We start from the raw sequence: 20,480 nt of genomic DNA, 5'->3' as shown, positions 1-20,480 counted from the left end.
CCCAAACTTATTGGTATAATTTAAAAAAATTCTGCAAGAAACCATAAGAGGTCTAATGTAAACCTAAAACAAAAAGGCACCAATTATAACATACTACCATAATTAGATTCAAATCAGCATGGGAAGAACTTTAGTATTAACCCTTAAATACAGAAATGTCAGAACACAAAGCTATCATAACATAAACAGAACACAGAAAGATACAGAGAGAGAGTAAAGCATTTTAATTTTTTTTTATTTGTGGATGGGATTAGAAGAAATCTTCTGCACACAATGGGTAAAAAAAATTATATACATATATTGTTACGCCGAGCGCTCCGGGTCCCTGCTCCTCCCCGGAGCGCTCACGGCGTCTCTCTCCCTGCAGCGCCCCGGTCAGACCAGCTGACCATCCCGCTTTGCGGCGGGCTCTGGTGAACACCAGTAGCCACTTAGAACCGGTCCACCGGCACGGTCCACGCCAATCCCTCGCTGACACAGTGGATCCACAACCTGTAAGCCGAATCGTGACAGTAGAACCGGCCATGGATCCCGCTGAGGTGCCGCTGCCAAGTCTCGCTGACCTTACCACGGTGGTCGCTTAGCAATTGCAGCAAATTGCCCAACAAGGACAGCAGCTGTCGCAGTTGACCGCCACGTTACAGCAACTTCTGCCACTGCTACAGCAGCAACCATCTCCTCCGCCAGCTCCTGCACCTCCTCCGCAGCGAGTGGCCGCTCCTAGCCTCCACTTGTCCCTGCCGGACAAATTTGATGGGGACTCTAGACTCTGCCGTGGATTTTTGTCTCAATGTTCCCTGCATATGAAGATGTTGTCGGACCTATTTCCTACAGAACGGTCTAAGGTGGCGTTCGTAGTGAGCCTTCTTTCTGGAAAGGCCTTGTCTTGGGCCACACCGCTCTGGGACCGCAATGATCCTGCCACAGCCACAGTCCAGTCCTTCTTCGCTGAAGTCCGTAGTGTCTTCGAGGAACCAGCCCGAGCTTCTTCTGCTGAGACTGTCCTGCTGAACCTGGTCCAGGGTAATTCTTCAGTAGGCGAGTACGCCATCCAATTTCGTACTCTCGCTTCCGAATTATCTTGGAATAACGAGGCTCTCTGCGCGACCTTTAAAAAAGGCCTATCCAGTAACATCAAGGATGTGCTGGCCGCACGAGAGATTCCTGCCAACCTGCAAGAACTTATCCATTTGGCCACCCGCATTGACATGCGTTTTTCTGAGAGACAGCAGGAGCTCCGCCAGGAAAAAGACCTAGATCTCTGGGCACCTCTCCCACAGTATCCTTTGCAATCTACGCCTGGGCCTCCCGCCGAGGAGGCCATGCAAGTGGATCGGTCTCGCCTGACCCAGGAAGAGAGGAATCGCCGTAGGGAAGAAAATCTTTGTCTGTACTGTGCCAGTACCGAACATTTCTTGGTGGATTGCCCTATTCGTCCTCCAAGTCTAGGAAACGCACGCACGCACCCAGCTCACGTGGGTGTGGCGTCTCTTGGTTCGAAGTCTGCTTCTCCACGTCTCACGGTGCACGTGCGGATTTCTCCTTCTGCCAACTCCCCCCTCTCAGCCGTGGCCTGCTTGGACTCTGGTGCCTCTGGGAATTTTATTCTGGATTCTTTGGTGAATAAGTTCTGCATCCCGGTGACCCATCTCGTCAAGCCGCTCTACATTTCCGTGGTCAACGGAGTTAGATTGGATTGCACCGTGCGTTACCGCACAAAACCCCTCTTAATGTGCATTGGACCCCATCACGAAATGATTGAATTTTTCGTCCTTCCCAACTGCACCTCTGAGGTCCTCCTCGGTCTGCCATGGCTCAAGCTTCATTCTCCCACCCTTGACTGGACCACCGGGGAGATCAAGAACTGGGACTCTGCTTGCCACAAGAAATGCCTCTCCTCCCCTCCCAGTCCCTTCAGGCAAGCCTCAGTGCCTCCTCCTACACCTGGTTCCCCCAAGGCTTATCAGGACTGTGCCTTGCCTCCTCATGGCCCCCGTCCTGGTGACACCCTGCCCCGTGCCAAGCTTCACCCTCTGCCCTCCCTCCCCATTCCCACTCCTGCTGTACTGCCTGCCTTTGAGGAAACCCTACAATCACTCCCGGTGTCCTCGTCCCATGTGAAGCAGTTGCCGGACAAAGAAAGGGGGAGACCTAAGGGGGGGGGGGGGGGTACTGTTACGCCGAGCGCTCCGGGTCCCTGCTCCTCCCCGGAGCGCTCACGGCGTCTCTCTCCCTGCAGCGCCCCGGTCAGACCCGCTGACCGGGAGCGCTGCACTGACATTGCCGGCGGGGATGCGATTCGCATAGCGGGACGCGCCCGCTCGCGAATCGCATCCCAAGTCACTTACCCGTCCCGGTCCCCGGCTGTCATGTGCTGGCGCGCGCGGCTCCGCTCTCTAGGGCGCGCGCGCGCCAGCTCTCTGAGACTTAAAGGGCCAGTGCACCAATGATTGGTGCCTGGCCCAATTAGCCTGATTAGCTTCCACCTGCTCCCTGGCTATAATACCTCACTTCCCCTGCACTCCCTTGCTGGATCTTGTTGCCTTGTGCCAGTGAAAGCGTTTAGTGTTGTCCAAGCCTGTGTTACCTGATCTCCTGCTATCCATATTGACTACGAACCTTGCCGCCTGCCCCGACCTTCTGCTACGTCTGACCTTGCCTCTGCCTAGTCCTTCTGTCCCACGCCTTCTCAGCAGTCAGCGAGGTTGAGCCGTTGCTAGTGGATACGACCTGGTTGCTACCGCCGCAGCAAGACCATCCCGCTTTGCGGCGGGCTCTGGTGAACACCAGTAGCCACTTAGAACCGGTCCACCGGCACAGTCCACGCCAATCCCTCGCTGACACAGTGGATCCACAACCTGTAAGCCGAATCGTGACATATATATATATATATATATATATATATATATATATATATGCCTATAACTTGACCTGCGGTGCCGAATCTCAGTCTGCATCATGTCATCATTGGCGTGACAAACGCTGCAGATTTATTGCAGACTTTCCCCATTAATTGTACAGTGAAAGTCAAAATTTACAGTGAAAGTCAAAAGTTGCTTATCACTTGATGCAGAAACACAGCAAAATCTGCAACTGCATATTTTAAATTCATTGGCCCTCATTTACTAACATGAATCACTCCCTACGAACCCTACAAAATGGGCGTTGTTTTCAGTAAAAGGGGCGTGTTCCCTACATTTCAGCCAAAATCACTCGTCTTTTCCTAAAATCACTCTGGAATTCATGTGAATTATCTGGTAAGAAAACCCGACACTTTAAAGCATGTATACATTTTCAAAAAGCGGAATAAATTCGCTGGCTGTTTGCTCCTTTGCCTACCTCGTCTTTTTCAAGCAATTCTTACTTGTAATTTTTAAATTTTTTTGAACAATTTCATTTTTAAGCAAGGTTTTAGCTTTATTAACACATATTTTTATGAGTCTTTTCAACACTTTTTTTTCCTATCGTTTCAGTAATGATGGTGATTCCCAAAAAAATAAATAAATAAATATATATATATATATATATATATATATATATATATGCTCATTTAATTAATCTATCTATATGTGTCTCCCTCCTTCCTCAGGTCTGAGTTACAGTGTGTGGATACATTACTTTATATATACATATTTACAGGAATACATTAACCCATTAAACATTTGACCTTTGCCAGGTCTGAATGCCATTGGAGGCTGAGTATGATGTCAGATCTATAACATTGTGATTTTTTGACCATTGAAATCAATGGGCCCATTGTGGTCTATGGAGATCAATTGACCCATATATGTCTATACTAATTAAAGTATAATCCCAACACTGTATATCAACCCTGGAATTGAACCCACACCCATCCACGTTACTACCAGGACCCTGCTTTTTAGCTTTCTACCCCGTTTGCCGCAAGATCTCAATAGACCACAATGGGCCCATTGATTTCAATGGGCTAAAAATCACAATGTTATAGTTCTAGCCCATTCATTCCTATACACCACCAATAGACCCTGAAGGCTGACGTCATACTCAGCCTCCAATGGCATTCAGACCAGGCAAACTTCAAATGTTTAATGGGTTAATGTATTCATGGAAATATGTATATATAAAGTACAGTATCCACACACTGTTACTCTGACCTGAGGAAGGAAGGAGCCCCTCAGAAACGTGTAGTCCTACCATGTATTGCCACTTTTTATGATTTTCAATAAAAGGCAATTGCGAATCTATATCCGACTCCTGTGTCACCACGCCCGTGTAGCGCTCCAGTGCCGAAGTCAGATATTCACTGGAAGGTCAAGGAAAACCCTGCTGGGATTCCCACCTCCCACATCTGTACTTCTGTAGAAGAAACCCTGCGACAGAAATAAACCTGCCTGTGACAGAATTTACAGTGCGACAGAAATTACTGTGCAACAGAACCATGTGACAGAAATTACCGTGCGACAGAATTTTCCCTGCGACTAAAAATATCAGGAAAAGTGCAATGGATTAGTAAATACCAAGTGAAAAAAAGGTTGAAATCACAAAAAAGAAACACAAACTGACACTCCACTCTAAGTAAATGAGGGCCATTGTTTTATTTTCTCTACAACATTAACATAATCAACACCAAAATTCACAGTGGTAAAAAAAAAAAAAAAAATCCATGCTAAAATCTGTGGCTATTCTGCTGTAAACATACCTGTAAAGCCACAACAAATAGCATAAGCATCAGTGAGCATGGAGGTTCAAGTTGCAGGTAAAGTGATGCTATTCAAATATATGGTATCTCAAGCAGAAAATGTCCCCTTTTCATGAAGATACTGCTCCAGCTAGATAGAGTACTATCATGTTTATGATTTTTTTTTAAGGCCACTCACATTGTCAAACAATGACTTTTAGCTGCCATCATTTACTCTCGTGTTGTGATCTCCTTTATTTTTAATGTTGTGAAGACTAATTTATTTACTGCGTCAAAATAAAGCACATAATGGAAATGTAGGCTCCCCCCTGTTACACCATTCCTCAGCCAGTTACCTTTTGCAGCTGTTTGGGGTCAGCAGTCTATCATTATGGCAGAGAAATTATTGACATTCACTAACAAGAAAACAACAAGAGCTCTTTGAATATGCTCTTACAATCAACACTGTAAATTTATAGCACAGTGCGGCAGGCCAGCTGTCATTATCCATGATTGCTCCCCATAAAACATACAACCCTTTATCATATGGAAAGCAGAGCATGCCTCTCACACTAGATGACCCTTTACAAAACTAAAACATGATTTTAACATTGCCAATAATCAACATTTTCGCCACCATTTGCTCTAGTCACTGACTAAAGATTCAGCCAGATAACTAAAAATGTAGCTCTGAACATGTTGTACTTTACTATATTTTGATGTATTTTTAAGTACAGAACAGCATGTTCTTATGCACTAATGCCCCACAGCATAAGGTTACAAATAATATAACTGCAGTTCTACAATAATATAATCCAAATATAAGAAGATTACACCTACCTGCATAGTCTGTCCGTGCATAATGACTGTCTTCTGACTTTGTTGTTGCTGTTGTGTTTTCTACAAAAATAATGCATCCACATTATTAGGATTTATTTTATCAACAGATGCTAAGACACATTTTATTGAAACCTTTGTTATTAAATTAGACACACATATATTTTATTTTTCCTGAAATGCATACAGTAATAGGATGTGTATTAGGTGACTTTATCAATGGAAATGCCTCTATTTTTAGGTTTCCACTACAAGGGTAAAGAGCAAGAGAGAGAGTACATCCCTGCTTTATGACCATTGAAAAAAGAAAAGGTTTTACCCCTCCCCATAAACCAGGACCAAAGCTTGTGCATGTATAGTATTTTACAATATTCTAACTAGAGATGAGCGAACTTACAGTAAATTCGATTCGTCACAAACTTCTTGGCTCGGCAGTTTATAACTTATCCTGCATAAATTAGTTCAGCTTTCAGGTGCTCCGGTGGGCTGGAAAAGGTGGATACAGTCCTAGGAAAGAGTCTCCTAGGACTGTATCCACCTTTTCCAGCCCACGGGAGCACCTGAAAGCTGAACTAATTTATGCAGGATAAGTCATAAACTGCCGAGCCAAGAAGTTTGTGACAAATCAAATTTACTGTAAATTTGCTCATCTCTAATTCTAACCATTTGGATATAATCTCTCCAAATCCCATTTTCCTCATCGTTGCCTATAAGAACTCCCACTCCACCCTGTGAAACACCTATGAAATATCTAATGACAGGATGGAGTGGGAGCCAGACCCCGATCTGATCTGAATGTCATGAAAAACCCCTAAGGCTAAGTTTCCACTTGTGTTTTTTGTTTGGCGTTTTTTCCTGTGAATGCCAGAAAAAACGCCATTGCATTTGTATTTAACGAAATGAATATTTTTTAGAACAAAATTTTTATTAATATTTAAACAGGGACATAAAAATGTAGCTGACCATATAAAAAAAATATATATAAAGGGGCAATTTAATTGTAAAAATAATAAATTTTTTTATAATTAATTTTGTTAAACTTTTTATTAGTAATGAATTTTAATTATGTGTTTAATAAGGTTTTTGTATAAAGTGTTTTTTTACTTCTTTTTTTTTTTTTTGGTACTATTACTACTCCCAGCATGGAACAGACTGTAGTACATGTACTTATATAGACAGATCGCCCCAGGTGTCACTCCTGACACTCGTTGCGATCCTTCTGTATAAGCTATAGAAGCCGGCGGCACAGCCACACTTCTCTGGTTCACTGCCCACCCTGTATCCTTCTGTGATGTGAAGTTATGTTCACATCAGAGATTGTTATATGCTACTGAGAGCAGTGATTGGCTGACATCATCTGGCTAATCACAGCTCTGAGTGGCAAATATGAATCTGTGATGTGAAGAGAACTTCACATCATAGAAGAATACAGTACAGTGTAGGGGAGCGGAGAAGTGCGGCTATGCCGCTGGCTTTTATACATTATACAGGAGGATCGCAATGGCCCGGGTGTCGGGAGTGACACCCGGGGCGATCTGACTATAAGGACAGGTACTACAGCTCCCAGTATGGAACAGTATGTTCCATGCTAGGAGTATTAGTTGTAGTATCTAAAAATTAAAAAAATAAAGAAAAAAAGTAAAAAACACACACAATTAAACACATAATTAAGTACATAACTATTAAACAGTTTCACAAAATCAGTTATAAAAAATATATTATTTTTACAATTAAATGGCCCCTTAATAAATATTTAGTATTGCCGGCTAAACTTTTATGCCCCTGCCTGCCCACATAAATGTTTAAATATTAATAAAAATGTAGTTCTAAAAAATATAACTTTTGTTAAAATACAAATTTTTCATCCCTACTGTATCTTTTAAAAATTTTTTTTTAAAGAAATAATAAAAAAACGTATCTCCATCCCTTTTTTTGGATCGTTACAGTCCAAAAAGAATAAAAAACTTCTGCAAAAATGCCAAAGTTAAAACCCACATGGTGTTTTTCTTGGCATTTTTCAGTCCCATAGACATCTATGGAAGAAAATGCCAAGATTTTCCCCAAAAACGCCTCAACAAAGTCTCAACAAGAGGTCGTTTTCGAGACAAAAGGGAGACCAAATAGACCAAAATAGCTGAAAAATGGCAAACGAATTAAAAAAACACCATACTGAAAAACGCCAAGTGGATATGGCATTTTGCAGTTCCCTATTGACTTGCAGCTAAACATAGAAACATAGAATGTGGTGGCATATAAGAACCATTTGGCCCATTTAGTCTGCCCAATAATCTGAATCCTATCAATAGTCCCTGGCCCTATCTTATATGAAGGATAGCCTTATGCTTATCCCATGCATGCTTAAAGGGGTACTCCGGTGGAAACCTTTATTTTTTTTTTCTTAATCAACTGGTGCCAGAAAGTTAAACAGATTTGTAAATTACTTCTATTAAAAAAATCTTAAACCTTCCAGTACTTATTAGCTGCTGAATACTACAGAGGAAATTATTTTATTTTTGGAACACAGAGCTCTCTGCTGATATCACGAGCACAGTGCTCTCTTCTGACATCTAGAACACGAACGGAGGTCCCCTCACCTGCCTCCGTCTAGTCCGATCGGCGCTTGATTGCTCCAAGCCTTCAGGCTTGAGCAATAGACCACCGATTACACTGATCTTTGCCATGTTAATGCATGGCTGGGATCTGTGTATGAGATTGGTATGTGCAGTGAAATAGCCACCAGGGAGGGCTATAGCACTGCAAAAAAAAAGTGTAAAAAAAAAGTTAATAAAGATCATTTAACACCTTCCCTAATAAAAGTAAGAATCATCCCCCTTTTCCCATTTAAATAAAAACAAAACTGTGTAAATAAAAATAAACATATGTGGTATCGCCGCGTGCAGAAATGTCTGAACTATGAAAATATATAATTAATTAAACTGCACAGTCAATGGCGTACGCGCAAAAAAATTCCTAAGTCCAAAATAGCGTATTTTTGGTCACTTTTTATATCATGAAAATATGAATAAAAAGCGATTAAAAAGTCTGATCAATATAAAAATGGTGCCGATAAAAACTTCAGATCACAGCGCAAAAAATGAGCCCTCAAAACCCGGCCCGTTTTTTTTAGAAGTAATACAAAATCAAACCTTTATAAGTAGGGTATCATTTTAACCATATGGACCTGAAGAATAAAGATAAGATGTCATTTTTACCGAAAAATGCACTGTGTAGAAACAGAAACCCCCAAAAGTTACAAAATGGAATTTTTTATTCAATTTTGTCACACAATGAATTTTTTTCTACTTTGCCGTGGATATTTTGGTAAAATGACTAATGTCACTACAAAGTAGAATTAGTGGTGCAAAAAATAAGCCATAATATGGAATTTTAGATGCAAAATTTAAAGCGTTATGATTTTTAGAAGGTGATGAGGAAAAAATGAAAATGCAAAAATGGAAAAACGCTGAGTCCTTAAGAGGCTAAATATGCTCTCCTCCTTTACTGTGTTGATTCCCTTTTTGTATTTAAAAGTCACTATCGTATCACCTCTGTCTCTTCTTTCTTCCAAGCTATACATGTTAAGGTCCTTTAACCTTTCCTGGTAAGTTTTATCCTGCAATCCATGTCCTAGTTTAGTAGCTCTTCTCTGAACTCTCTTTAGATTATCTATATCCTTCTGGAGATACGGCCTCCAGTACTGCGCACAATACCCCAAATGAGGTCTCACCAGTGTTCTGTACAGCGGCATGAGCATTTCTCTCTTTCTACTGCTTATACCTCTCCCTATACATCCAAGCATTCTGCTGGTATTTCTTGTTGCTCTTTTACATTGTTTTCCTGAAATAATTACTAAATATTTTTTAAACAAACAAAAAAAAAAGCCATGCAGCAGAATGGGTGTTTTCATTGCGATTTTTGCAAAAAAAAATTGAAAACAAGTGAAAACTTAGTCTAAAACATTTTATTTCAGTGTATAAAAAACATTCTGATCCCCATGAAGGAGATATAGTTTGACATATGCTAAATGTTTCGCAAAAACTCGGCCAAAAGCTTGATGTCCGCATTCAGTATAGAAATAGAACTTTATGTTTTGCCTTTTAACCCCTTAAGGACGCAGGTTTTTTCCATTTTTGCATTTTCATTTTTTCCTCATCACCTTCTAAAAATCATAACACTTTCAATTTTGCGCATAAAATTCCATATGATGGCTTATTTTTTGCGCCACCAATTCTACTTTTCAGTGACATTAGTCATTTTACCAAAAAATCCATGGCGAAATGGAAAAAAATTCATTGTGCAACAAAATGGAATGAAAATTCCATTTTGTAACTTTTGGGGGCTTCCGTTTCTACGCAGTGCATTTTTTGGTAAAAATGACACCTTATCTGTATTCTGTATGTCAATACGGTTAATATTATACCCTACTTATATAGGTTTGATTTTGTCCTACTTCTGAAAAAAATCATAACTACATGCAGGAAAATGTATACATAAAAAATGATCATCTTCTGACCCCTATAACTTTTTTATTTTCCCGCGTACAGGTCGGTATGAGGGCTCATTTTTTCCCCGTTTTTATTGGTACCATTTTTGTATTGATTGGAATTTTTGTTCGCTTTTTATATGAAGTTTATATGCTATTTTGGACTTTGGAATTTTTGGGTGCGTACGCCATTGACCGTGAGGTTTAATTAACAATATATTTTTATAGTTCAGACATATCCGCACGCGGCGATACCACATATGTTTATTTTTATTTACACAGTTTTGTTTTTTATGGGAAAAGGGGGGATGATTCAAACTTTTATTAGGGAAGGGGTTAAATGACCTTAACTTTTTTTTTCACTATTTTTGCAGTGTTATAGCTCCCATAGAGGGCTATAACATTGCACACACTGATATTTTACACTCATCCCTGCAAATCCATAGCTTTGCATGGATCAGTGTTATAGGCGGTCGATTGCTTAAGCCTGTATCTCAGCCTTGGAGCAATCAAATGCCAATCGGACACGATGGTGCAAGGTAAGGGGGTCTCCACTCGCGTCCTAGCTGATCGGGACATCGCGATTTTATCAGCCCGACTGAGCTGCCGGGAAGCTTTCATTTTAGACGCAGCGATCAAAGGTCTAAAGGGTTAATAGCGCGCGGCACAACCATCGGTGCCGCATGCTATTAGCCCAGGGTCCCATCGGGACCGACCCCGTATGACACGGGGTCACGGGGTGACCCCATTTTAAATACCGGGACCGTCCGTACAGGTATGCCCTTAAGAGATTAACAGTTTTTCATATTTTTTGTGCCATGATGCAAGCCACCCTGTTCTCTCTAGAAGGATCACTAATATCTTTTTCTTTTTAACCACTCCCCTATCAAAAAAATAAGCTGCTGCATAATTTAGATAACACATCCTTGATTTTTTTCTTTTTCTACTTTCATTAACCCCTAATAAACATCAACTTTTAGTGATACCCACCTCTCTCTCATTGTTTTCAAGATTATTGATTTTTTTCCCCATATATTTTTATAATATATATATATATATATATATCTATATATATATATATATCTATATATATATATATATATGTTTTTTTATGTACCTCGGAGAAAGGCCTTACAGGTATCCCAGATGATTAGGTCTGTGGCTGTTCCAATTATACCCCATCATCTCTTGTAGCTCCTTTTTAATACCAGAAATATCTTTCAGTACATTTTTTTTAAATCAACTGGTGCCAGAAAGTTAAACAGATTTGTAAATCACTTCTATTAAAAAATCTTAATCCTTCCAGTACTTTTTAGAAGCTGTATATTAAAGTGAAATCCAAAAAAAGAAATGCATTTCCTCTGATGTCATGACCACAATGCTCTCCGCTGACCTCTGCTGTCCATTTTAGGAACTGTCCAGAGCAGCATATGTTTGGTATGGGGATTTTCCTCTGCTCTGGAAAGTTCCTAAAATGGACAGCAGAGGTCAGCAGAGAGCACTGTGGTCATGACATCAGAGGAAATGCATTTCTTTTTAGATTTCACTTTAGTATACAGCTTCTAAAAAGTACTGGAAGGATCAAGATTTTTTAATAGAAGGGATTTACAAATCTGTTTAACTTTCTGGCATCAGTTGATTAAAAAAAAAAAAAAGTTTTCCATGGGAGCACCCCTTTAACCGATGTAGGTTGATTACAAAATTCTAACCAACACTTGTGTCTTAAGTTCAATATAGAGTGATGAATGATCGGAAACATTCCTGGTTAAATATATAATACACTCCACACTCCGCATTGTTAAGTTTCAAATAAAATTGTTTTTTGTCATAAGATTCTGCATCTTTGTTTTTTTGTATGGTAAGTTGCAGTTTCTATTTATACCATTTTAAAGGTAAAGAATGAGGAAAAACCCAGCGTGGTTAGTTTAAGCAATGCCAAAGATTTATTCAGCAATCAGCCAACATGGATGACAGGATGACCTGTCATCCATGTTGACTGATAGTTGAATAAATCGTTTTGCATTGCTTGAACTAACCACGCTGGACTTTACCTCGTTCTTTGCAATTTTCCTGGACTGGGGTCCGGTCCTGTCCATGTCGTGGTGAGGGCAAGAGGGTGAGCTGTGTCCACTACATTTGGCAAATCATTATAAAGGTACATACTATTTATTACTTTTTATCTGATTGTTTTCGGAGGTCAGGTGACAAAAAAAAACAGCACTTCTGGCATTGTGTTCATTATGCTGCATAAACAACATGAAGTGTTAATAGTTCAGGCTTTCACAGACGATTATTTTATTGATTGCTCTTTCATTGATGTTAATTTTAATTGTTTAACATAATAAATGGGAAAAGTTATTTTTTTTTTTTTTTTTTAGAAAGCCTGGCCTGGCTTAAAAAGTTTGTTGTCTCATTTCCTTCATATATTTCATGGTTAATGTAGTGAAATAATGTTTCTGTACCAGACTGAAGAGGACATTGAGTCTACAACTTTCTCAAATGTTAAAGGGGTACTCCAGCGCTTAGACATCTTATTCCCTATCCAAAGGATAGGGGATAAGATGCCTGATCATTAGGGTCCCGCCGCTGGGAACCCCCGTGATCTTGCACACCGCACCCCGTTTAAAATAAGTTGCCGGAGCGTGTTTACTCCAGTTCTGATTACTGTCGATCACAGCTGTCACGCCCCCTCCCATAGGCTTGCATTGAGGGGGCGGAGCGTGATGTCACAACGCTCCGGCCCCGTGATCGACAGTAATCAGACCCGGAGCGAACACCCTCCAGAGACTAATTATAAACGGGGTGAGGCGTGCAAGATCACGGGAGTCCCCAGCGATCAGGCATCTTATCCCCTATCCTTTCGATAGGGGATAAGATGTCTAAGCGCCAGAGTACCCCTTTAAAATAGATATATATACTTAAGCAAATGTAAGAGTACATAATCTTTGAAAAACTAATACCGGATGCAATAAAGATAATTGTAACGACTCAGTATATATATATATATATATACAATAAATGAATCTAATAAACTCAGAGAAAATCACATGATATTATAAATATGAATAAATGAACACATCCACCAACATTTATGCTCCGGTTTTCTACAGTTCTTAGCGTATGGAACATTTTGTACATTCTATGGAGACAAGTGAGAAATAAGTCTGCAAATCTAAATGTGAGCAGATAAATAGATTTAATCTTCTGTTTACCATCTGCGTCTCACATAAAGTACAAAAGCAAGGACTTTCCAATGTAGTATATGGCTTTTTAAGATCCAAGAATTGCACCTGCTGACTCCATGTCAGTTTTTAAAGCATCACAACTGCCTGGAAGATTTTACAGTGTCCATGAAACTAATGATAATTTCATCCTTGTATTATGGACTGATAGCACTGATGGATTTACTAAGCTGTTCCTGTATTTACTGCTCCTGTGAATTCTCAATAAAATATGACAGCTAAAATGCCAGTTAGAAGATATGCTGCTTAAAATGTGTCCACTTGCCCTCTTGCTGTGAAGAGTTCATTGCATTTCTAATGCTCAAACGTGTAGAACAAATCAGGGGTTTTTATTTACTGCTACAGCCCTGTGACAATGGAAAAACATGCAACCTTTGCGAGGGCCTCTGCCAGGGTTCACACTACATTGTTGATGTACAAGGCCTATTATAGATGTTATGAAGGCAGGTTAAATAAATAAAACAGATTAGACAGATATAAAGAAAGTGCAAATATGTTCATTCTTTTCATGGCTGACTAGACCCTTTTGTACTAATTGCTATTAAAATAATGAACATTCGTAGCAATGACAATAGGGGACAATCTTTCGTCATTGCATTTTTTCCAATTTTACTTTGTGAACTTATACTAAGATTTGGGCCATAACACATTTCCTACAAACATCACCATATGAGCTTCCAACTGAGATAAGAAAAAATGATGGAATGCTCTTTTGGACACCGTAGTATGGAGAATGTGTGTATTATATTAGAAGGCACCAAATGGCAGCACAAAGTGTGCCTATGCAGAAGGAATAACTTGTAGCTCATGTAGCCCAAATGCAAAATATGTAATAGGGTCCCTTATCTGCTCTGCATCATTTAATATACTGGTGTTTATGTATGTGGCAGATTGATTCTGCATGCGTTCCCCTCTGCACCCCTTACAGTTATGCCCCTGTGCCTACACCACAGTAGTATGGTAAGTAGTATTTCCCTGTGGCTCAGGAGTACATAAGTAGTGTTGCTCGCGAATATTCGCAATGCGAATTTTATTAGCGAATATCGCATATTCGCGAATTTGCGAATATTCGCGAATGTAGCGCTATATATTCGTAATTACGAATATTGTTTTTTTTTTTTCACAGTACACATCACAGTGATCATCCCTCACTGCTTCCAGCTTGTGTGATGTTAAGAAGGCTCTAATACTACTGTTTGAGACTGGCGTGCGACTTTTCGCACATGCGAAAATTTGCATATGCTAATTTTCGCATATGCAAATTTTTTGCTTATGTTAATTTTTTATGCTAATTTTCGCATATGCTAATTTTCGCATGGGCGCATTTTTCGCATGTGCGAAAATAAAACGCGAATATTACGAATATGCGAATTTAGCGAATATATGACGAATATTCGTCCATATATTCGCGAAATATCGCAAATTCGGATATGGCCTATGCCGCTCAACACTATACATAAGTCCTAACTATGCTAAGATTATACCTTCTGATTAAGTGTTTAAGACAACCACTTGAGTGGAGTAGCTGCTATTTCCATAATTTTAGTGGATACTGCTTCTTTCCAAACTAGTAATACATTTTTATTGATATTCCCATTGAGGTTCCCAAGAAATAGTTTATTTTTCGTTACTAGCATGGCACCGCTTATTAATGTCCCCTGTGTGGCTGCATTTACCCTGCCCTTCCTCTCAGAAAACACCCCTTCTTGGAATAACAGCACCTATCCAACACCATATCTTCTGTTCCACCCCGCTTCTGATTTTACCCCACTTGTGCTACTTATTGTATTTTTTATTCATATATATTTTTTATTTAGTAAATATTTATTCCCTTTTTAGCGCCGGTATTTATTCTTTTTATTTTTCGTTACTAGCATTATCTTAGGTAAAAAATGTGTTACCTTATCTTATGCTTCTTTAAAAAAAATAATTGGAGGAATTTATAACATCAAGCTTGCCAAGTGGACTGAGCTTAATGTAAAGCATGCTTAAAAGGGGGCGTGGTCTCCAGCAACACCAAATTAATTACAGTTCACTGTAGAGGGCTAGCTTAAATTGAAATCTACATTAGCTTGGAAATAGATCGAAGATTTTAAAGTGTGGTGCACAGGCCGCCGCTGACATCCCTGATTTATTCAGAGGCGTGGGCCTCTAAATAAATAAGTGAATAGCAAGCCAGCATGACTTTACATAAGACTGTTGTGAGAAACACCAGTCTTAATAAATTCCCACCTATGTTCCAAAAAGAGGACTTTTGTTCAGATCTGTGCTTCTTAAACAGTAAGAAATCCTCAAGCTGCTATTGAGATGTGGCTGGTAAAGATTTTTTCTGCTTAGTTTAATGCTATTACAGGTTCAATACACAAAGACGCATTGAGCTATTTTTTTTCATTTTAACATAGACCTTGGCCACAGATGGTTAGACCCAAGAATGATCAAGTTTTAACTGATGAAGCACAAGTTATGCCATAGCTTTAAGAAGTACTCTATTTTTGTTTTTGATTTGTCCATATTCACACATACCACCATTATACAGCACTTTGCATCTTTCCATCAAAGCTGCATCATCAGTATGTGTTTCATTACTCTTATTTCATCCTGAATGAAAAGGCGTAGTGCAGCTCACGGAACCAAGCTGAAGTACACTGAAGTTAACCATATATTGCAAAAAATACCACAAACACTCAAAAGTCCAAAAAAAGAGATTGCATCAGAAGAGAAACAGTCTGCTTATCCACAGCAAGCATCTACATCCTCTGCTCAGCTGGTCAGCTATACAATGGGAATCACCTCCCCCACAAGGAATTTGGAGATTAATGGCACTCCAGTCTGTGAGCCGCTTATCCAGAGCAAGCATCTACATCCTCGGCTGGCCAGCTATACAACAACTACGTACAAATCTATACCTCTCATCATGGCCACCCATTAAAGAGTACCTGTCACCAAACTAAACTTTTAATATATTGTTCCTTATGACACTTTGCTATTTACTTGCTGTTATAATTCTCAATCTTTATATGTTTTTAATGTGAATGAAAAAATGGGCACTAGGTGGCAGGACAACAAAGATTGCAGGACAACAAAGGGTGAGCAGTGCATAAACCTTTTCATCCACAGGATTGAGTACTCATATGCTGGCATGAACTTTGTACAGAAAATTTTAGTGAATTTTTCTCTACACAATTTTCTTTTCAGAAATCAGCTACTGAAATATAACCGATAAATTGAGACACATGAAATCTTTGCCTGCTATATATGTAATTTTTATTTACAGGTGGTTTCCAGTAATTGGCAATTTTATCAAGGGGTCATTGTAACGCTGAGCGCTACGGGTCCCTCTCCTCCCCCGGAGCGCTAGCGGTGTTGTCCTCCTGGTCGCAGTGCCCCGGTCTGACTCACTGACTGGGAGCGCTGCTCGGATTCCCCCGGCGGGGATGCGATCCGCGTGGCGGGACGTGCCTGCTCGCGGGTCGCATCCCGTTCTGTTACTGGCCCCATCCTCCGTCTGCTCAGTCCCGACACGCGCGGTCCTGCGCTCCGTGTCTCTCAGATTTAAAGGGCCAGTGCACCATTAATTGGTGTCTGGCCCAATTAGTTCCAATCACTCCCTACACTTAAATACCCACTTCCCCTTCCTGTTCTCGCCGGATCTTGTTGCATTTGTGCCAGTGAAAGCGTTTAATGTGAGCCTATTACCTGTGTATCCAGACCCTTGCTGTTGCCCCTGGCTACGAACCGTTGCCGCCTGCCCCTCTGCTACGTCCGACCTTGCCTTTGCCTTGTCCTTGTGTTCCGCGCCTGTCTCAGCTGTCAGAGTCGCTACCGGGTGGAACAACCTGGGGGTTACCTGCCGCAGCAAGTCCATCCTGCTTTGCGGCGGGCTCTGGTGAAAACCAGTAATCCCTTAGATTCTGTTCCCCAGGTACGGCCCACGCCATCACCTCTCTGGCACAGAGGATCCACTACCCGTGTCCTCCCTGCATACCTGTCCAGTTCCTGACAGTCATAGACCCTCATAACTGTTAGTATTGTAACACTCACGTTTCTGAAGACAGGAACTCCGGTGTATGTGGATCCGCTGGACCTGTGTGGCAGATGACTCGGACCATACCAGGGAGCAGAGTCTAAGGTGCCGCTGGTCTTACGCAGAGCCTGCCACAAAACAGTCTTGCAACTGCAGGCGACACCCAGGTCGCTACCCCTGGCACGGCTTGACCACACAGGTGGCTGAGGAAATGCAAGGCACAGGAGGGATGAGGCAACTCGTAGTCTGGATAGCAGTAGGTCAGGGCAGGCGGCACAGTAGCATAGTCAGGACGTATCAGGAGTTCAGTAGGCAGGCGGCAGAGGAGCAAGGTAAAGTCACAAGAGCAGGAGATCTGGTACACGGCAAGGCAATACAATGGAACACTTTCTCTAGGGCACAAGGCAACAAAGATCCGGCAGAGAACTGAGGAGGGTGGAGGAATTTATAAACAAGCCACAGGTGGTTACACTAATGAGCGTACTGGCCCTTTAAATCTTAAAGCTCCGCTGTGCGCACGCCCTAAGGGACGGGGACACGCGGGCCGGAGCAGATAGATGGAGGCAGGAGAAACACCCGGAGAGTGACGGACTGGGGCTCGCATGCGGGCACGTCCCGCGATGCGAGTCCCAGCCCCGTCAGCAGCAGAAGGTAAGGCGACTATGCACTCAAGCCCAGCTTTTTAGGCCGGAGCGCATAGTGTAACAAGTATTTTATAAGTCTATTCTGCATCCTCACCACAAGGGCCCTGTAGCTGGAGCAGCTAATGTTTTATCATTTTAGAATAAATAGTCTTTACTTTTTAAACCCACATATGTGCTCACCCTTTACTCCCCAAACACCCTTACCCCTATTGAGACACTTTAAGGCCTGTTTCTCTTCTGATGCAATCTCTAATTAGATCATGTGATCATCAGTCTGCTTAATATGTGAAAAGTAAGTAAAGCCCTGGGTCAACTGACTTCCTATAACCTAAAGGATGACATCATCCTATATAATTGCACCTGCTAGCTCACAGACACCTTCCTGCTTTTTCTGTATGTTGCTGCTATGTATATGGGATCAAGACATATAATAGATATACAACTCCCTTAGGCTGTGTTCACACATTTTGTTCCTTGCTGCATTTTTTCAGTGGCAGTTTTACCACTATTTTGTAAAATCATTAAAAAAAAACTTCCAAAATGCAGTAGAAACTTGTAAAAAATGCAGTAGAAATGTGCGAACACATCCATAAAGGGGTACTCCCGTGGAAAACTTTTTTTTTTTTAAATCAACTGGTGCCAGAAAGTTAAACAGATTTGTAAATTACTTCTATTAAAAAATCTTAATCTTTCCAGTACTTTTTAGGGTCTGTATACTACAGAGGAAATGGTTTTCTTTTTGGAACACAGAGCTTTCTGCTGACATCATGACCACAGTGCTCTCTGCTGACATCTCTGTCCATTTTAGGAACTGTCCAGAGCAGCATATGTTTGCTATGGGGATTTTATGGGGACAGTTCTTAAAATGGACTCAGATGTCAGCAGAGGGCACTGTGGTCATGATGTCAGCAGAGAGCTCTGTGTTCCAAAAAGAAAACCATTTCCTCTGTAGTATTCAGCAGCTAATAAGTACTGGAAGGATTAAGATTTTTTAATAGATGTAATATACAAATCTGTTTAACTTTCTTGCACCAGTTGAAAAAAAAAAGTTTTCCACAAGAGTACCCCTTTGAGATCTTTATATTACATCTTAATTGTGATTATCGGTCAAATCACTTTTGCCTCATGGCAATATTTCTCTAAAAAACACAAATGAAACAAGAATATGCATCAACATTGAACATAATGTGAACTGAGTTCAAGCAACTTATGAGTTGACCTGGGTAACTTCTAGCACTAGCAGCCTGATTAGATGACCTATACAGTGATCAACCACCACAAATGTCAAAGGCTATATGGGAAATGTGGGCAGTATTATAGAACCATTTCTAAAATGGATTTACATTCAAAATGGAGCCTACCCATGCCTGCTACATCAGGTAAGACAAAGCATAATAAACTAGAAACTCTACATAATTTTCTAATAATAGCCTATGCTGAACCAAATAAGCAAAAAATAAAACATAAAATATTTTCCCTGTGTTCTTCTTTACATAATTTCTTCTCTTTCTTTAGCCAACTTAAAGGAGTTGTTTGGTGAAAACTAACTTGCCCTTGGAAATGGGTTCCTTGGGCAATTATCCAGTTGTCCTTCTCCACCACCAATAAGCAACATACCCTTCTACCTTAAACAGAAGGGGTGTCACAAATATTTAAGAAATGTGTTAATATTAGTATACCTACGGATCTATAATTTAGCTTTTTTTTTTTCAAACATTAGCTCTTTGGTGCTTTTATTTTCCTTTTAGTTTATATAGAGCATTTAGATCCTAGAGGGAGCTTAAACTTGTTGATTTCTGGAGACATTCACCACTTAACCTTGGGAGATCTATCATACCTTACACTATAGTGCTTATTATTTTTAAGTATGTTTCAAATCTTTGAACTGTGGTCAATAGAAAATGATTTCTTCTGTCTTTGTTGGTCAGAACTATATTCTGCATTAGTTGTTTTATGTTATATAGAACATTCATAATCAGGTATCTAATGGCGTGTGCTATAGTCATTGCCATGATACTGAGCGGTCCAACAGACTGACAATTTATGTTGTTTAATGTCATCTGCTGGGAGTCCTATGTCTAATGACCCAATATAGCCAGAGGGTGTCATTTTCAATATTGTGGTGGTATAAATGAATCCCTGGGTTCTTTATAAAACAGATGGCAAGGAATTGATGTGACTTTGGGCCTGTAATAATGTCTAGAAATTGGACCAACTAAGATGCATTTCACCCCACTGCTCCTGAAAAGATCTTTTGTTGCAAGACCTCCTCACTGGAATGGCCATTTGTATTTGAAAGAGATCGATTGGAGAATGATCCTCTCTATTATGAGCACTGAACATATTACCCTACAGAACTATTTACCCTTTAATAGAAGCCAATCCAACTTTTGCATAATTTAGATATTTCAGTTTATATGAGAAAATGCTATATTTTTTGTATTAATTTTACTTTAACTTATTTAACTTATTTTATTCACTCATTTCTGATTATATTATTTGTTTCATTTTAATATTTTAAATATTTCATTTTATAAGTTTAGAATTAAAAGTAACCATATACTGTAAAGTAAAATAAGTAACAGTGTTTTTT

At 40.3% G+C, this 20,480-nt stretch overlaps 1 protein-coding gene across 1 annotated transcript in view; it reads right to left on the bottom strand.

Annotated features, from left to right (window-relative positions):
• Positions 1-20,480, bottom strand: part of TMEFF2 (transmembrane protein with EGF like and two follistatin like domains 2) — an 896,284-nt gene that overhangs the window by 151,367 nt on the left and 724,437 nt on the right. The window contains exon 7 of the mRNA XM_056536247.1: positions 5,498-5,557. Within this exon, the coding sequence (XP_056392222.1) occupies positions 5,498-5,557 (60 nt within the window). The remainder of the gene's footprint in view (positions 1-5,497; positions 5,558-20,480) is intronic.

The sequence above is a fragment of the Hyla sarda genome, chromosome 8 (genome assembly GCF_029499605.1).
Source record: "Hyla sarda isolate aHylSar1 chromosome 8, aHylSar1.hap1, whole genome shotgun sequence".
NCBI classification, from domain to species: Eukaryota; Metazoa; Chordata; class Amphibia; order Anura; family Hylidae; genus Hyla; species Hyla sarda.
This window is presented reverse-complemented; position numbering and strand designations above follow the sequence as displayed.